This window comes from Limulus polyphemus, unplaced genomic scaffold (genome assembly GCF_000517525.1).
Source record: "Limulus polyphemus unplaced genomic scaffold, Limulus_polyphemus-2.1.2 Scaffold218, whole genome shotgun sequence".
Taxonomy (NCBI): domain Eukaryota; kingdom Metazoa; phylum Arthropoda; class Merostomata; order Xiphosura; family Limulidae; genus Limulus; species Limulus polyphemus.
In genome coordinates, this window is record NW_013665828.1 from 598,838 (window position 1) to 614,246 (window position 15,409).

Genomic DNA, 15,409 nt, shown 5'->3' on the forward strand with positions numbered 1-15,409 from the left:
CGCTTTTTAGGCTAAGTGTGCCTGATGAAGCTGAATGTTATAGGCTGAATAGAGATAAGTATCATCATGTTCTAAAATAAGTGTATGGGCAAAAAAATTAGTTGTCGTTCATGTTATAAAATAAACTTTGTGATTTTCAGGTTGCTTATCATTCATAATATAGACAAAATGCATCGTTTGAAGCTCAACAAAATTCAATTCTAGACCAAGAGCATTGAATTTAAGCTCAACAAAATTCAATTCTAGACCAAGAGCATTGAATTTAAGCTCAACAAAATTCAATTCTAGACCGAGTGCATCGCTTTGAAGCTCACCAAAAATCAATTCTAGACCAAGTGCATTGACCGGAGGTTAAATATCATCATATTCTCAAAGTATAGGCTTGAAGTTGAATACGTTTAATAAGTCGTTAGATGTTATAAGCCCCGCAGTGGCACAGCGGTACTGTCCGCGGTCTTGCAAAGCAGAGCCCATTGTATTGCTTTGTACTTAACTTCAAACAAAGATGTTATAAAATATAATGATCTGAAACTTTAGATTGTCTTTAATATATTGAAAAAGATTCATGTTCTTCATTATTTTTGTTTATTTAATGCTAACAGTCCATGTTCGAGAATTAATGTTTACGGTTAGTATATAGTTCAACCTCTACAGTTCTAATGATCTTACTTAGCCATTAACATTGATTTTTTTCATTAGTTTGCAATTATCTGTATAGCAAGATCTTATTCAACTGAAAAAGTAATTGGTTTGTAACAGTTTTGTCTCATAATTTAAACCAAAGTGGCATTGAACACATTCTTAAACAAAATTAATTCCTCGACTTATACCAAAAATATTTTTTGATGGATTTTTACAATTTTTAGAAAATGCTAGTTACATGAGTGGGCAGAAACCAGCATTAACACGGGAATGGTTGAACACTATTGCTATTATATATTTCTAGAAATAGCCTCTTGTTACCGACGACGGTTTTGTTTTACGTGTCGAATACGAACCTGCTATATACGATCATCGATTAACAAACTGATATTTTAATCCATTCATCTCCAGAACTGCCTACGCATAAAACAACCTTCTTTTATCTCTCTTCATGAATGTGTTCTGGGAACTTCAGTCATATTTAACAGTTCATCAGAATAATTCCGCTTTATTTGAACTCTCTGGAATCCTTATCTCCACAGTCCAGACAAACGTTTGCTCGCAATCCTATTTATTATTTCTGATGGAGTGTAATCTGCGCCTTCTCCAGCTTCGTGAAGACAGATCTGAAGGGCTAGCTCGAACATTTGCCCAACTGTTGTTTGCGATGTTCTTATTAAAGTTTGAAACTGATCGGAGTTTTCTTTTTACACCCCACAACCGACAAAAGCCTACGGTCCTCTTCCAGCATCCAACGTGTTTTCATACCACATATGCATTTACTACCACTTTCTGACACCCTTTGACAATTGATTTAGATAAATATGAATAAATCCTATCACTTTTAGTGTTATCCATAATGTTACAGAATATATTTCCATACCTCATGCCCAAATCTGACGGCGTCAAGATTGTCTTTTGGATAAATATTATTATTTATATACATTATTATTATTTAGTCATGTTTGACCCTTTGTAAGACACATCCGAATAAATAAAATCCAGTTTTAATAAATTGATTATTCTGCCACCATGTTTTTGAGATTGTATGAATAAAGCATGTTATATTGTAGCATTTCCAAGTATATATATATATTTTTGAAACGCCAACGGGATTTATCAAAGTTTCAGCATTTTAAATTATTAATTTGTTTGTTTGTTTTTGAATTTCGCTCAAAGCTACACGAGAGCTATCTGCGCTAGTCGTCCCTAATTTAGCAGTGTAAGACCCATCACCTCCCATCGCCAACTCTTGGGCTACTCTTTTACCAATGAATAGTGGTATTGATCGTCACATTATAACGCCCCCACGGCTGAAAGATTGCCGGGCCTAATTTATTAATATTAAGCTCATTTTAAAATTAATTTCAAAGAAATATAATTTTATAAAACCTGAATGGAATTATACTAATTGTAATAAACGACAAAATCTTTTTACAGTTTGAATCCCAATATTTTTTCTAGTTTGTCCTTTAGAATCGGATTATTCTGATTTTTTTAATAAGGGTTTATATAAGGAATTGCACCTATAAGATTAAACCTGAAATTTATCTCAAACTTATAAACATAAGTCTGCTCTTTGTCTGACTGCCTAATAGAATTCAGTGTTATATAGTAGACTTACTCTTTCAGTGTTTCTTCGTCATTGAGGTTTAGATGTTTTTTAATAGTCCATTTAAATTTCTAAATGGTTTTACTTCAATATATCTAAAATCCGAGAAATATATAGAATAATAAAGATAGCTACGTTTGAAGTTATATCAACAGTTCGTTTCAGTGTAGTTCGTAGATCGTTTGTAATGCATTAGTTCATTGAGATTTCGTGATGGATTTTTTTGTTTTATTTTGTTTTCGATGCAGATAATACCTCCAACGGCTTGCGAGGATCAGCCATGCTATCATTGCCATAAGGTAAGATTTTCTTCCCATTTCTTTAAGGTGCAATGTGCATCCCATCAGAGAAGAACGAGAAATACAGCTGTAAGTCTTTCAAGCTTATCTCTTAATGGAGTTTGTTATAGTCACGATACTATATTATACAACCCTGAAAACAAAAGAGCATTACTTGTGAAGGGTTCCAACTAATGGAACCGGACAATAAGAGAAGTTAATGCAGAAGCATTAAATCTCTGGAGGATTTTCCATATGCTTCCAGGTTAATGTTACATAAATGCATAGTAATGCTCGTTCTGGCAGTAAACACAATTCCTTCATACTTTGTGTATCCGCTTAAGATCACATTCAGTATAATCTAGTTATATAATCCATTTAATTGTAGTTCTTTTTCATAATCTTGAATTGTAATTCAACAAAAACAACTATTTGTTCTAGAAAAACACAACACTTAGATAAAATAGAGAATATTAGTGGTTGCTCATTGTTGCACATAAAGTTTGCGATACAATAGCTTTCCAAGTAGTATGTTTGGTAAAAACAGTATTTAATAATAAGTTAGGTTGAGATTTCTTCTTATTCTTTGAAAGTTATATAAAAAATATAGGACAGATTTACCTCTAAACATGGAATGTAGATGAGCATCAACGCTTAATTTTGCGCATGCCTCATCCAGATTCTGATGCTTTTCGCAGAAAGCTGTAAAGAGACAAAAATTACCGTCAAACAACAATTCTTACAGCGAGGATATGCACAGACCAATATTTTTACAAACACTGAAAAAATAAAACTATCCAAGTGGTGTGGGATGCACTGCATTCACTTTCTTTAAGCAATTTTCTATTTAAACATACTAGAGTTTAAATTTGTTGAGCTGGGTTAGAAACGTAATATAGTGTATATAAGTAGTCAGCAGTGTTTTTTTTTCTTAGCATGCATTACTTAAATTAAAATAGATCAATATTTAGAAAATAATTTGAAATTTGTTCTTTGATTACATGTCAATCGAACCTTTAAAGTTAAAATCACAAACTCAAATGTTTTAAAAGTTACGATTTAAACGACAAAATCTGTATAGTCCATTATTATCACCTGTAGATAGTTTTTCACATATTACTCTTTCACAACATTGAGAATAGAGATACCACGATACAATATTAGTTATGATTTTATCATTTTACGTTTGCTTCTGTCGAAAACTCAGTGTTTCATGATTAGCTAATTATAAATCTAAAACTTTAATCTAAGAAAAAACGTTATATTGGCGCTGTCACTCTTCTTTTAGACAGATAAAAAATGTATTGCTTACCTAATTATGAGTCTTAGTTTGATTATTAACATAAGGAAATGTTTATATACTAAAGTATATTTGATAAAGTTGAAACGATAAAATTATAATACTTCAGTTTAGAGACAAAAGGTGGAGTGATAATAATAATAATATATTTATATATGTCAAATTAGAAGAAAACATGTAAGTACATGGCAAGCTTTTCAACTCGTAATAATCTATTTCAGAGCGTTACACGCCTCGTTTAACGACAGGATAAAACCTTCACAAACTCATACAACTGATAACTACGAGTTTGTAACATAACCATTTATCACGAGCCACGGTCTTTTTGACATTTCATTTTTTAGTCAGTAAGTAGTATAAGTCAATTGGGAATAGGTGTGGCTAAAATAAAGCCTGTAATTTGCTCTTGTTACAACAAAAACTGATATGCTATTTTGGGCATGTACCCCAATTAAAATTACAGTTGAAGAAAACAAGGTCAGTCTTTAAAATCAGTACTTTTTAAACTACTTAATCCTTGAGGATCTGAGACGTGGAAAAATATTTTCCTTGAATCCTTTAAGTTGTAATTCACATCATATTTTAACAACAAAATAAATTGTCTAGCAAATATAAATAATTTTTAACTATTTTGTCCTTGAGAAACTAAGACGTCACACAATATTTTTCCTTTAATCCTTTAAGCTAGAATCCACATCATCTTTTAACAACAAAATAAATTGTCTAGTAAATATAAATAATTTTAAACTATTTTATCCTTGAGGAGCTAAGACGTGACACAATACATTTCATTGAATCCTTTAGCAATAAAATAAATGGCCTAGTAAATATAAATAATGATTGGAAAGGGCATCAAATACATGCATACCAGGAACAACGTATAACAGCGTTTTCTACCGGTAATAAAGCTTGAAAAATTATCTCATCAATTAGATGTGAAAACACTAACGTAGGTTTCATTGCCCTTTAATAAAATTGCGTGAATTTATTATATAAAACAGAATAGTGAACAAAACCAAAATCATAAAAACAAAACTATCATGCCAATCGGTTCTAATTCTTCAATTATTCGATTTTCCTTTTCTGGTTTATAATACTTTCACGCATGTTGAACAATCACTTTGGAGTGTTTGAAATTGGATTTTTATTTATTATTTCAAATTCAGTTTTGTTAGAATGGAAGTTTATATCCGATTGAATATGATATGAAATGTAATACTTGTGCTTAAAGCAAAACTGGTTTTCATATACTTGTAACATGGACTAACAACTGTGAATTTTATATTTTATTCAACATTCCTGTATTTCTTTCTTATTAAATAATTTACAGTTACCGTAGTCATTTCTAATTTGTATATTTACTGGAACACACAAAGAAAAATTGTAATGGTACTAGCGCTCAAACAGAATTATTACATCAATCATTTAACTGTTTGATCGGCGGTTACTACTCTGAAAATTGTTACTGGTCAATACTTATTCTATCAGTGCTAATTATTTAAGCTTTATGGGAGTATACGATTACGAAACAACTTTCTTTGTTCATTTCGTAACAGACAAAACAAACGAAAAAGATAGAGATTGAAGTGTATTTACAATGTAACATGGAAATGGAAATTGACTTACTCTCTCTGTACTGTAGGACATTGGGATGTTTCTCGTAGATCACAACACATCTTGAGCATCCTAACTGGCTGTAAAATGAAACAAAACCAATCAAAACAATACAATAGTTTGAAAGTTTTGCAACAACAAATGATTTAATATACAAACTCGATGTTAGAAAAAAACAACAACAAAGTAATTAAACGTTACTTTGAATACACTTCTTTCAGTACTATAAATCATTCACGCCACAAATAAGAATTTAAATAATTGAAAATATTTTAATACGTTTCACCACTTCATAGGTTTTTGAGAAATTTATAACCATACTGGATTAACATAGCTTTTGTTTTTCAAATTCAAATTTGTCTTAATAACTGTTGCTTTACAATTTCAAATTGTGCGGACAAACTTTTCAATATTAATTACAATAAGGAAATGAGTGAGATATCTAAAAATCATTTGGGAGATTCTAATGCACAATATTTTGGGTAAGAATTTACCTTTCAAATTCTAGCTTGCTTGTCGTTTTCTTTCTTTAACTTAATATGTAATTTGCTCAAAATTTAACACTCTACATATTTATAATTATAACATATTTTATAAACTGACTTATGAAAAATATCCTCCTTAGAAATATGTGAAAGAAATGAATGGCAAAGCACTAAGTTAGACAAGTTTTATTTACCTACAACATTTAGACAGGTTGTGTTTTCTCGTGTTAGTGCAACGGTTTATTCTAATTTCCTCAATAAATATGCTCTCTGTAACACAAATAATATTTTAACAACTAATCTTATTAACAATCTTTGTTCTATTATTAATGTTTTACTTTTTAATATCAATGATGTCCCCTTTCTCCACTCGATACTATTAGATACATTAGATACGAATACCCTAAACCAGTGTTAAATAAATATTTATTTATATGTTTGATATGAGAAGTAGAAAAGTTCCGCAGATTTTGCGAAAAGGTAACTGAAATATATCTGACATAGAAAAGTTATCAACTCAAAGCTTCAGATAGAAACATTAAATGCATAGCATGGCCAAAAAAAGAAGAGTAAAGTGAAGAAAACGAATACCGCCAAAAAGAAAATTAAACATATGTGGAACACATTTCTTGACAAATTACCAGTTCTTCACCATCCTATAAATTGGATGTATAATCACTTCAGTTTACAATGTACTCTTTGATCTCGTTAAACCTTTTGTTCACGTTAATGCATGTTTTAACAGCCAATAGAAATTTGTCTTTCTCTCATATTACACACACACGTATATGAAGTATGCATATGTACGATTTTGTAACATAACAATTTATCAAGCGTTGAAAAGTGACACTGACTAATTTCAGCCTTGTGTTCGATTACATTTACCGGGATTTGTTAAGTCGCCTGTGGACGATTAAAGAGGATAGGCTACGAATAATTAGATGGTGTTAAGTTTTGTCTGTTTCATAATATGCCAGATTAAATAACTATCTTATCGAAGAAAAGAGGCATTATAAACTCATTTTTAAATTGATATGTTACAAAACATGTTATCAAATATGTTATAAAATATTTAAACTGCCTTAAAAATAAAACTGACTTTTTAAAGTTCTCAATGAAATGCCCCACTGTAGCTCAGCTGCACGTCTGACGACTTATAACACGAAAAATTGGGTTTCGATAGCCGAGGTTGTTAGAGCACGTATACGTATTGTGGAGCTTTGTGATTAACAACAAACAAATAAACTCAATAAAATAAATATGTTCTAGAAGTTTGAGGCGATTTCTTTAATAGCTAACATTTTGCCAGAAAAATAACATTTATTTATTTATTCATATAATATTTATTTATCCTATTGATTTTATGTTTGTGCGTGAAATAATTCCTCTTCAAATTCATTTTGGATTTATCAAAATTATTTCGGTAAAAGAGACACGTGCTTAAAACGAGCATTTATTATAAACATCCTTAAAATAATTTTCAGTTCTGTCTTGCTTATACTAATAAGTCACCGCGAAACATAACTATTCTTACATTTGATGTTATACAAAATCCTAAGGGAAGAAGTTTCATATATACAGTGCGTAATATATTGAAACATAATCTCAATATCACAGAGAAAATCTTTCGGAAAAGAATGGACGAAACTTACTTTATTGGTAATTAAACTGTGGTGCTGCCATACGTCTGTGTAGCAGTAAATATCAGTCGGTAAAGTTTTGTAGAGTGAGTAGATGAAGCTCGGAGACACGGCCTTTCTGTTGTAAATGAAGATAGCTCTGGGGCTACTTTTAAATTCGAAGTTCCAGAATAGCAGTATGGGCATGAGCAGTACAGACGTTAGTTCGGAAGGCATAGTGTTGTGGTAAGTCTTTTAATGTATCATGTGACCATCTGAATACCGTGACACAAAACAATATCACTGTGTCCTCTTAGGACACAACAATCCGCAAGTAAACAACTAATCAAGATTCATCAAACAAATGTGATTGTAATGTATTAGGATAACAACTGAGGATTGTAGTAAGGAAATTTAAACAAATGAAATAAATCAATACGAGTACCATGTTACAGGCATATCTAAAACCCACTAAACAGGTACTGGTAAATGGAAACAACAAGAGGTTTTCCATAAACTAGATTAATATGGATACCATATTACAGGCATCTCTAAAACCCACCGAACAGGTGCTAGTGGATGGAAGCAACAAGAGGTTCTCTAGACTTAAGTGTGACCAAGAACATGGCGTTGGTTATTTCATTTCAGAAAAGACTATTGTAGAACCATGTCTTAGCTAGAAATAAATGGATTCAAAGAACTCTCTTTGTGACAATTCAAACCAAAGCAGTCTTCTATTTCTCTTATATAAATTCATGCACTTGCCTTAACAAAACAATAAGAAGAATTAGAAGGCTTAGGCTTCTAAGACTATTTCGAAGAAGCAATCAATTCGTGCAACAGACAATGCACATTCATCGAAATGAAAAAATCTGAAGGAAATAGATACAATTGTGATAAAATATGTGATGGATATAGATGTAGTCTTAGAAATACAATTTCAGAGAAAAGAGTGGCTAATTCATATTTTTCAAGCACCATAATTTGACAACTTAAACATTATAATGAATAAACTAGATATCAAACGTTAAAGAAATTTGAGTTTATCCAGGAAAATTATAGCTTAGCTTTATATATCATTTAATCATGGCCACCATAAAGCTAAATACAAGGTGATAAAGTTTGAATCATATTCTAAGATTTTACTCAAATATTAAACAATAGAAGATGTTTAAGGTAATCCCCTTTTAATTTGAAAGCTTCCAGAACCCTAAGGACAGTGGATTTCTCTTAAATAAGCAGGTTTAACTGCGACCAACGAGACCTTTTTGCATAGTAACCAAAGAAGAAACAGAGATAGTTAATTAAAGGACAACAATATTTAGGTCATCGATAAACAAAGACTGGGAAAGCAAATGCCCAAGATCAATCTTGAATCAGAAGACAATTATCTAGAGATAGCTCGAGAAACATAAGAACGAGCCAAGCTTAAAAAGTATTACGTTGAAATTAATAAACAAACCCATTCGAATAAATACTGCATATGACATAGAAAAAATCAGCCACGATTAACTTTATTAGCAATTAAAAAGTTGACTTTGTAATAAATCCAAAGGAAGCCCAAAGGCGATGGAAGTATTACTATACACTTATATGTACCACTCCAGGAAAGCAAGCACCAAAATCACTCGTGTGGAAGAACATGATATGCTTTGTTCAGATTTCACAGCATCTATAAATATATAGCTGGGTAGAAAGACTTCTTATTACGATGAAGGTTTTAGAGTAGTTTGATAGCATAAACTTTATAAGGTAGGATTTGCCAAAGCTTGCCGAAATGATGAAAGAAACTCATGATTGACATTACGCCAAAATAATGTAACACCATGTGTGAGATAACTAAATGGTCAAAGAAAAGGCTGAAACTAATAATTTTATTCCTGTCTGAAAACTAGACTTAAAATGAATTACCTTCACTGCAGAACAACTCGTTTTGTTTCCTCCATCAGCGAGGAGCTTTTAAACACAATACTATAAAAGACATGAAATAAACAAGCAACGAATAGCTTTTTCATGTCTAAGTTGAGCTTAGAGAAGGTCGGATGACATAAGAAAAAAGTTTGTAATAAAAAACTTGGATTAATAGTAAATCCCTTCTGTGTGCTTCGTAGACTATAGTAGGTTCTTCAACTTTGTGTTTTGGAGCAAGCTTTGGCAAATCCTCACTATCTTGGGGATTCCATTCACTGTTATCAAGATTCTTAATAGTCAAACGAGAGGGTGATTTCACGGTTGCAGAAGAAGTGTCCGATTTGTTGAAAATTTAAAAGCTTGTCAGAGAGAGATTCTTTGTTAACGTTTGTACAGAATTTCTCATGAGATTGAATTTAGAAGTACGAAATATGATGTGCTATTTTTGAAAGTATAGATTATGAAGAAATGGCATAAGTCATAAGTTATTTTAAGCAATTCAAAATGGTTGAAGAATAATTTGAGTGCCTGATTACCGGATGGCACATAGTATAATACAAACATACTTTTGATATTCCATATAAGCGAGTAAATACTCCGTATTTTTATTCTAAAAACGGTTGCTTATCGTCCACATTATAAGTTGTATATTGCAAAATTTCAACTGCATGAAAATTAAAAGCTTATTTATCAATAATAGGTTGTATTAATATCCAAAAATCATACTTTCAGATATTGAAATGTTTTCATTTTTGGTTTAAAAATATTTTGACGTTTCTTCCTGAACGTAAAGACATATACGTGGAATAAACTTTCCTCTTCCATTAGATGCATTTTTATTTCCGGAAGAGCTATTTTGGACTATTTTGACCTTTCTCCCTGAACGTAAAGACATATACTTGGAAGCAATTTTCCTCTTCTATTAGATGCATTTTTACTTCCGGAAGAACTATTTCGGAAGCCACATATTGTTTCTTTAGTCTACACTGACACAATAATTGTTCATCTCCTTAACTCATCTGATTTTGCTGAGGAAATGATTTCCAAGTCGTTGCTGTGATTTCCTGATGGAAGCATGGGATAAACAAATTCTAACATGAAGTGAGTGGAAAGCAGTGACGAATCTTTATACCCCGGAGTACTGAATTTAATTAACTTTTCATGCTGCCACGCATAACTACAAGCAAATAAGGTTGTTCGAGCATCTTATCTCTTAACCGCGGCGCAACGACAGGTCGAATACAAAAGGCCCGTACACTTCACGCCTAACACACATTAGCAAGAACTCTTATCGTTCAGCAAACGGACCAACTGAAGCTGAAAGTGCGATTGACAGTGAGAAGAATTGAGTTGGACAGCCTTGCAAGTTGGCCGGTTGGCTTATATCGCCATTGATTTTGGTTTCATTAAAATTCATGTCACTTTCATGCACAGCTCCTCAGATTTCTTCATCGAAATAATGAAAGAAGAAACTAAAAATTCCTTGTCGCAGAGTTCGTTCTTTGTTAAAGATACAATCCAATCCAGATAAAGCTTGATGGAGTTAGTTTACTTCACAGTGTTTCTAAAAGAATGTGTGTTAGAATCCAATCCAGATAAAGCTTGATGGAGTTAGTTTACTCCACAGTGTTTCTAAAAGAATGTGTGTTAGAATCCAATCCAGATAAAGCTTAATGGAGTTAGTTTACTTTACAGTATTTCTAAAAGAACGTGTGTTAGAATCCAATCCAGATAAATCTTAATGGAGTTAGTTTACTTCACAGTGTTTGTAAAAGAATGTGTTTGTGCGTAAATAAATAAATAAAGATAGATAGACAAACGACTAGAGAGATAAACATGGATTGAATATCTATAACCTATATTTTTGTGACATTGGGATATTCTATTTCGGCATATGTGTGTGTATGTGAATTTAATTATGTTTTTGTGTTTCGATTACGTTTGCGTGAAAATTTCAATGTTGGCGATGTTCCTTTTTTATGCCATTCCAAAATCACCTTGTGTACAACGTCAACTTTACAAAACAGAAATTTTGAACAAATGAAAACTATTTTTTTTTACAGTCATATGCAAGCTCAGTATTTCTGATAACACGACAGAAAATACGTTAAGCATACTTAAATGGTTTCCTCTTTAATAATGATTTATCTCACGGTAGCAGTCATCAGAAAGAAAATCACAATTTTTAAGGTTTAATGTTTAGCTAAGGAACGCGATTTTATTCAATAAACGTTTATCTGTAATTGTTGTTTGAGCGTTTCAATAACTTCATGAGTTGTGTATACGAATATTACTTGTATAGGCCGAGCATTGTTTTTGATCCATTAATAGGTTTTATAAAAAAAAGATCGAACGTTACAGTTGCTAACAAAATACTGTGTAATCAACCAAAATGTGGCTTTGTTAACCATTTTATGTTTGCGCGTGTGTAACGTTTTAAATGTTTTCCAATTACGTAACGAAAAGCCTCATTTTGTTTTAACCGGATAATTTAAGACATTAAATGTTGTCATTTGATGCAATGAATTTAATCTTTCGTGAGAAATCTGCGAGAATATTCTAGATAGAATTATTTGAAACCTAAAATGTGTTAGATTGTCCATTGATCATCTGAAAACAAAGTTACAGTAGTTGGCCAATAAACTACTATTCTAAAGTCGCTCAAATTGAGTATGTTCTTGCAACCAAGCGTTATAATTTAACTGCAAACTTTGCACAGTTAGTTTTGATTAAATGACATTAAATTTATATATACACCATAATTTGTACTTCTTAGGTATATTTTAAAATAAAACGAAATATATATTAGATGTACTCAGAAAATAGATTCAAAACTACAGTAGAAAATGGAAGATAAATTTCTATACATTTTTTTTATATTTTTATTGTATATATATATCTATTGCTTCTTTAATAATAAAACCACTAATGGCGAATTAATATCAATTATGACTCTTACGTATTCTTTTCTCCCTTTACTAATACATGTGTTATAGATACGAGCTGGACGCTAAAATAAAAATTATTTTTTTGGAGGGGGTGAGATAAGGTGCATTTAATGAGAAACAATATCAACACCGGTGTAGTTTGTGACAGTGATAATTGAGTAGATAAACTGTCATTGAACTTGGCAGATAACGTTGTGTACTCAAACAATTTACAACAGGAAATATGAAATAACTACTTCGAACTGAAAGGAGCCGGAGAGAATCAATGTTCACCTTGACAGTTTCTATCTATCTAGGAATGATGACCTGTACAAAATCAAGTTTTACTTCCATGCGGTTCCCCGGCTGTATTGCACAAGATGTAAGCTGTCAAAGACAGCCATCTCACGATTAAGAAATAAGTTAGTTAGTTACTTGTCTGTTTCTTCTGTTCTTTGAAGTTAAAAGCTTTCAGCACATCACAAGAACGTTCAAAAATAATGATAAAAGGTAATATTAGCAAATAGTTAAAAAGAATATTTTTAAGTGTTTACAAAAATACGGAAGACCAGGGCTGACGCAATTCCTATAATTTTACATGCTGAAGGTGATAGACGTGTCATCATGACCATTAACAAACCCAAACACGCATCACTTGCTGTTATAGTTTCATCGTGATCGGAAGCCTGTGTTTTGCAGAGGAGTAAAATCTGATATTCTCACATACATGTTTGTTATTTAATTTGCTTGAATGTGCAATTAATATATTGATACAAATAACGTGTTCTTGATTGAATTTCATCCGTGTCATCTTAACTCAGAGCGTGTGTCAACTTACTCCTTACTCCGGGTAGATTGACACACAGCACATACTCTTCTGTTACGTTCATTTCTAAGAAAATTGTCAAAGAGGTAAGTCATTTGTTTTGACTGTATAACAGGGGAATGTATCCGTGTATCAAGCGATGTAAAAGTATATTTTATATGTTGCTTAGTATTTTATAATTTATTATTTCGCTTTCTTGAGTTTTCGACAGATCATTGGAACATTAAAATGCGATTTTCAGTCTATTCCAATATTTTTTACAATTTGTAACAGGAACTGTTTCGAAGTTATGACCTTATATCCCGTAAAAAATAAATAAAAAAAGAATGTAGTTTTTTGCTCTTTATTTTAATATTTTCCCTAAAAGACGGTAAATCAGTTCAATTTTAAACTTTCGTCACATACTGCATTGTTTCGTGAAATGAAGGATATCAGGTTTTAATTAATTCAAAATCATCGAACCTTTTATATATGCATTTAGTGTTCGTCCATTTACTACGTTTATAAAATACTTTCCTATTTTAACCTTATCTTCCGCTGCTGGTTAAATAGCAAAAAAACAAACATATTTCACATGTTTAAAAAATGTACATCACTGCATAACTGAATTCCAGTTAATGTTTAAAAAAAATAACTATTTAAGGATATATTATTTTTGTTGTAAATCATTGTTTTGGATATACCAAGTCTATACAGTAATCTACTAAACCTGTAGTTTCGTATAATAAGTACGGGCTGGTCCAAAAGTTAGGTGCTCCACATTTAAACCAATTCTGGTGGATAACAATTGACGTGCTTTTTTTGTTAATTTATGCACAAAGCTACACAATGGGCTATCTGTGCTCTGCCCATTACAGGTATTGAAACCCGGTTTTTAGAGTTTTAAGTCCATAGACATACCGCTGTGCTACTGGAGGACCAATTGACTTGCAACACCATAACTTGTTGGTCTTTTGTCAGTTTATGTGACCTGAATATAAACTGTTGCCAAATATTTGTTCGTTAAATTGAGATAGATAGAAATTATGAAGAATTAGTATATTATTCGGAGACATTAGCTTTCGGAAAACCCTATATATTAAGTGCCTTTTCTTAGATAAGTTGTAAGTGTCTTAAAAGTCCATAGAGATTTTTGTTGTTGTTGTTTTCAACTTAATAATATGTTTTTCCACGTTTGGAAAATAAAAGATATTGTTCATATATCATCAAACCGTATTATTTTATACAAAAAGAGTCCATAAGATAATAAATGGAACTCAGTGCGTAAAATACACCTGTTTTATAACAAATATTAATTTCATACCTAGTGACTTCTGGGTCGAATATTGGTTGCAACGACATTAGCTGTTGGGTGTAGTTTAAAGTTACGTATTACACTTTCGAGTGGTCTGAAACTGAGCTAAATGTTTGTTTGTTTGAATTTATGCACAAAGCTACACCATGAGCTATCTGTGCTCTGCCAACCACGGGTATCGAAACCCGGTTTCTAGCGTTGTAAGTCTGGAGACATACCGCTGTGCCCCTCGGAGGCCCGAGCTAACTGATAATTTAAATATAGTAGTTAAATAAATGCTGATATATCTCCCATATTTGATATTGGCCAACAAGATTGATACACACAGTTTTCTTTTTTAATACCAGTGTTTAATATATAAACAATAATACAATTTACAATAACAGTTATAACAAATGGTTATTACAAACAATGATTTATATACAAAAGTTTCCCAAACTTACAAGCAATATAAAGTATTCTTTCTTGTCTGTAACTTCATTGATATCTTATCGAGGGTTGACGATGAGCGAGTTAATTTCGAGTTGACGTAGGTATAATTCACTTAACAGGGAGCTAGCTAGCCCTATAGTTCTCGCTGATCACACGTCGATTACAGGTCGAGTTTCCACCGATGCGTTAGGTAATGTTTTCGTAAAAGTAATAATGTCCGGTGTGAATCTATTGAAGTTAAATGGTTTGTAATGTTCGAAATTTATAAACGTTCCCGGTCAAATATCTTAATTTCCCTTTTAATAATCGTTATAATAATCATAGTTATAGAAATTTAACTATAATTTAAAAATTTATAGTACACCAACTATAGCAAACCAATATTAGATACTGTTTTCGGGCGCGTCGCGTTGATTATATTTATCGGCGTGTGGAGATTTTCTCGAAAATTCAGATTACGAAACAATAC

The 15,409-nt window shown here is 31.7% G+C and overlaps 1 protein-coding gene across 1 annotated transcript in view; it reads right to left on the reverse strand.

Annotated features, from left to right (window-relative positions):
- LOC106478504 overlaps window positions 1-15,409 on the reverse strand; it is an 88,845-nt gene that overhangs the window by 27,424 nt on the left and 46,012 nt on the right. The window contains exons 3-4 of the mRNA XM_022382122.1: window positions 5,459-5,526; window positions 3,154-3,234 (exon numbers count right to left, since the gene is read on the reverse strand). Coding sequence (XP_022237830.1) covers window positions 3,154-3,234; window positions 5,459-5,526 — 149 coding nt within the window. The remainder of the gene's footprint in view (window positions 1-3,153; window positions 3,235-5,458; window positions 5,527-15,409) is intronic.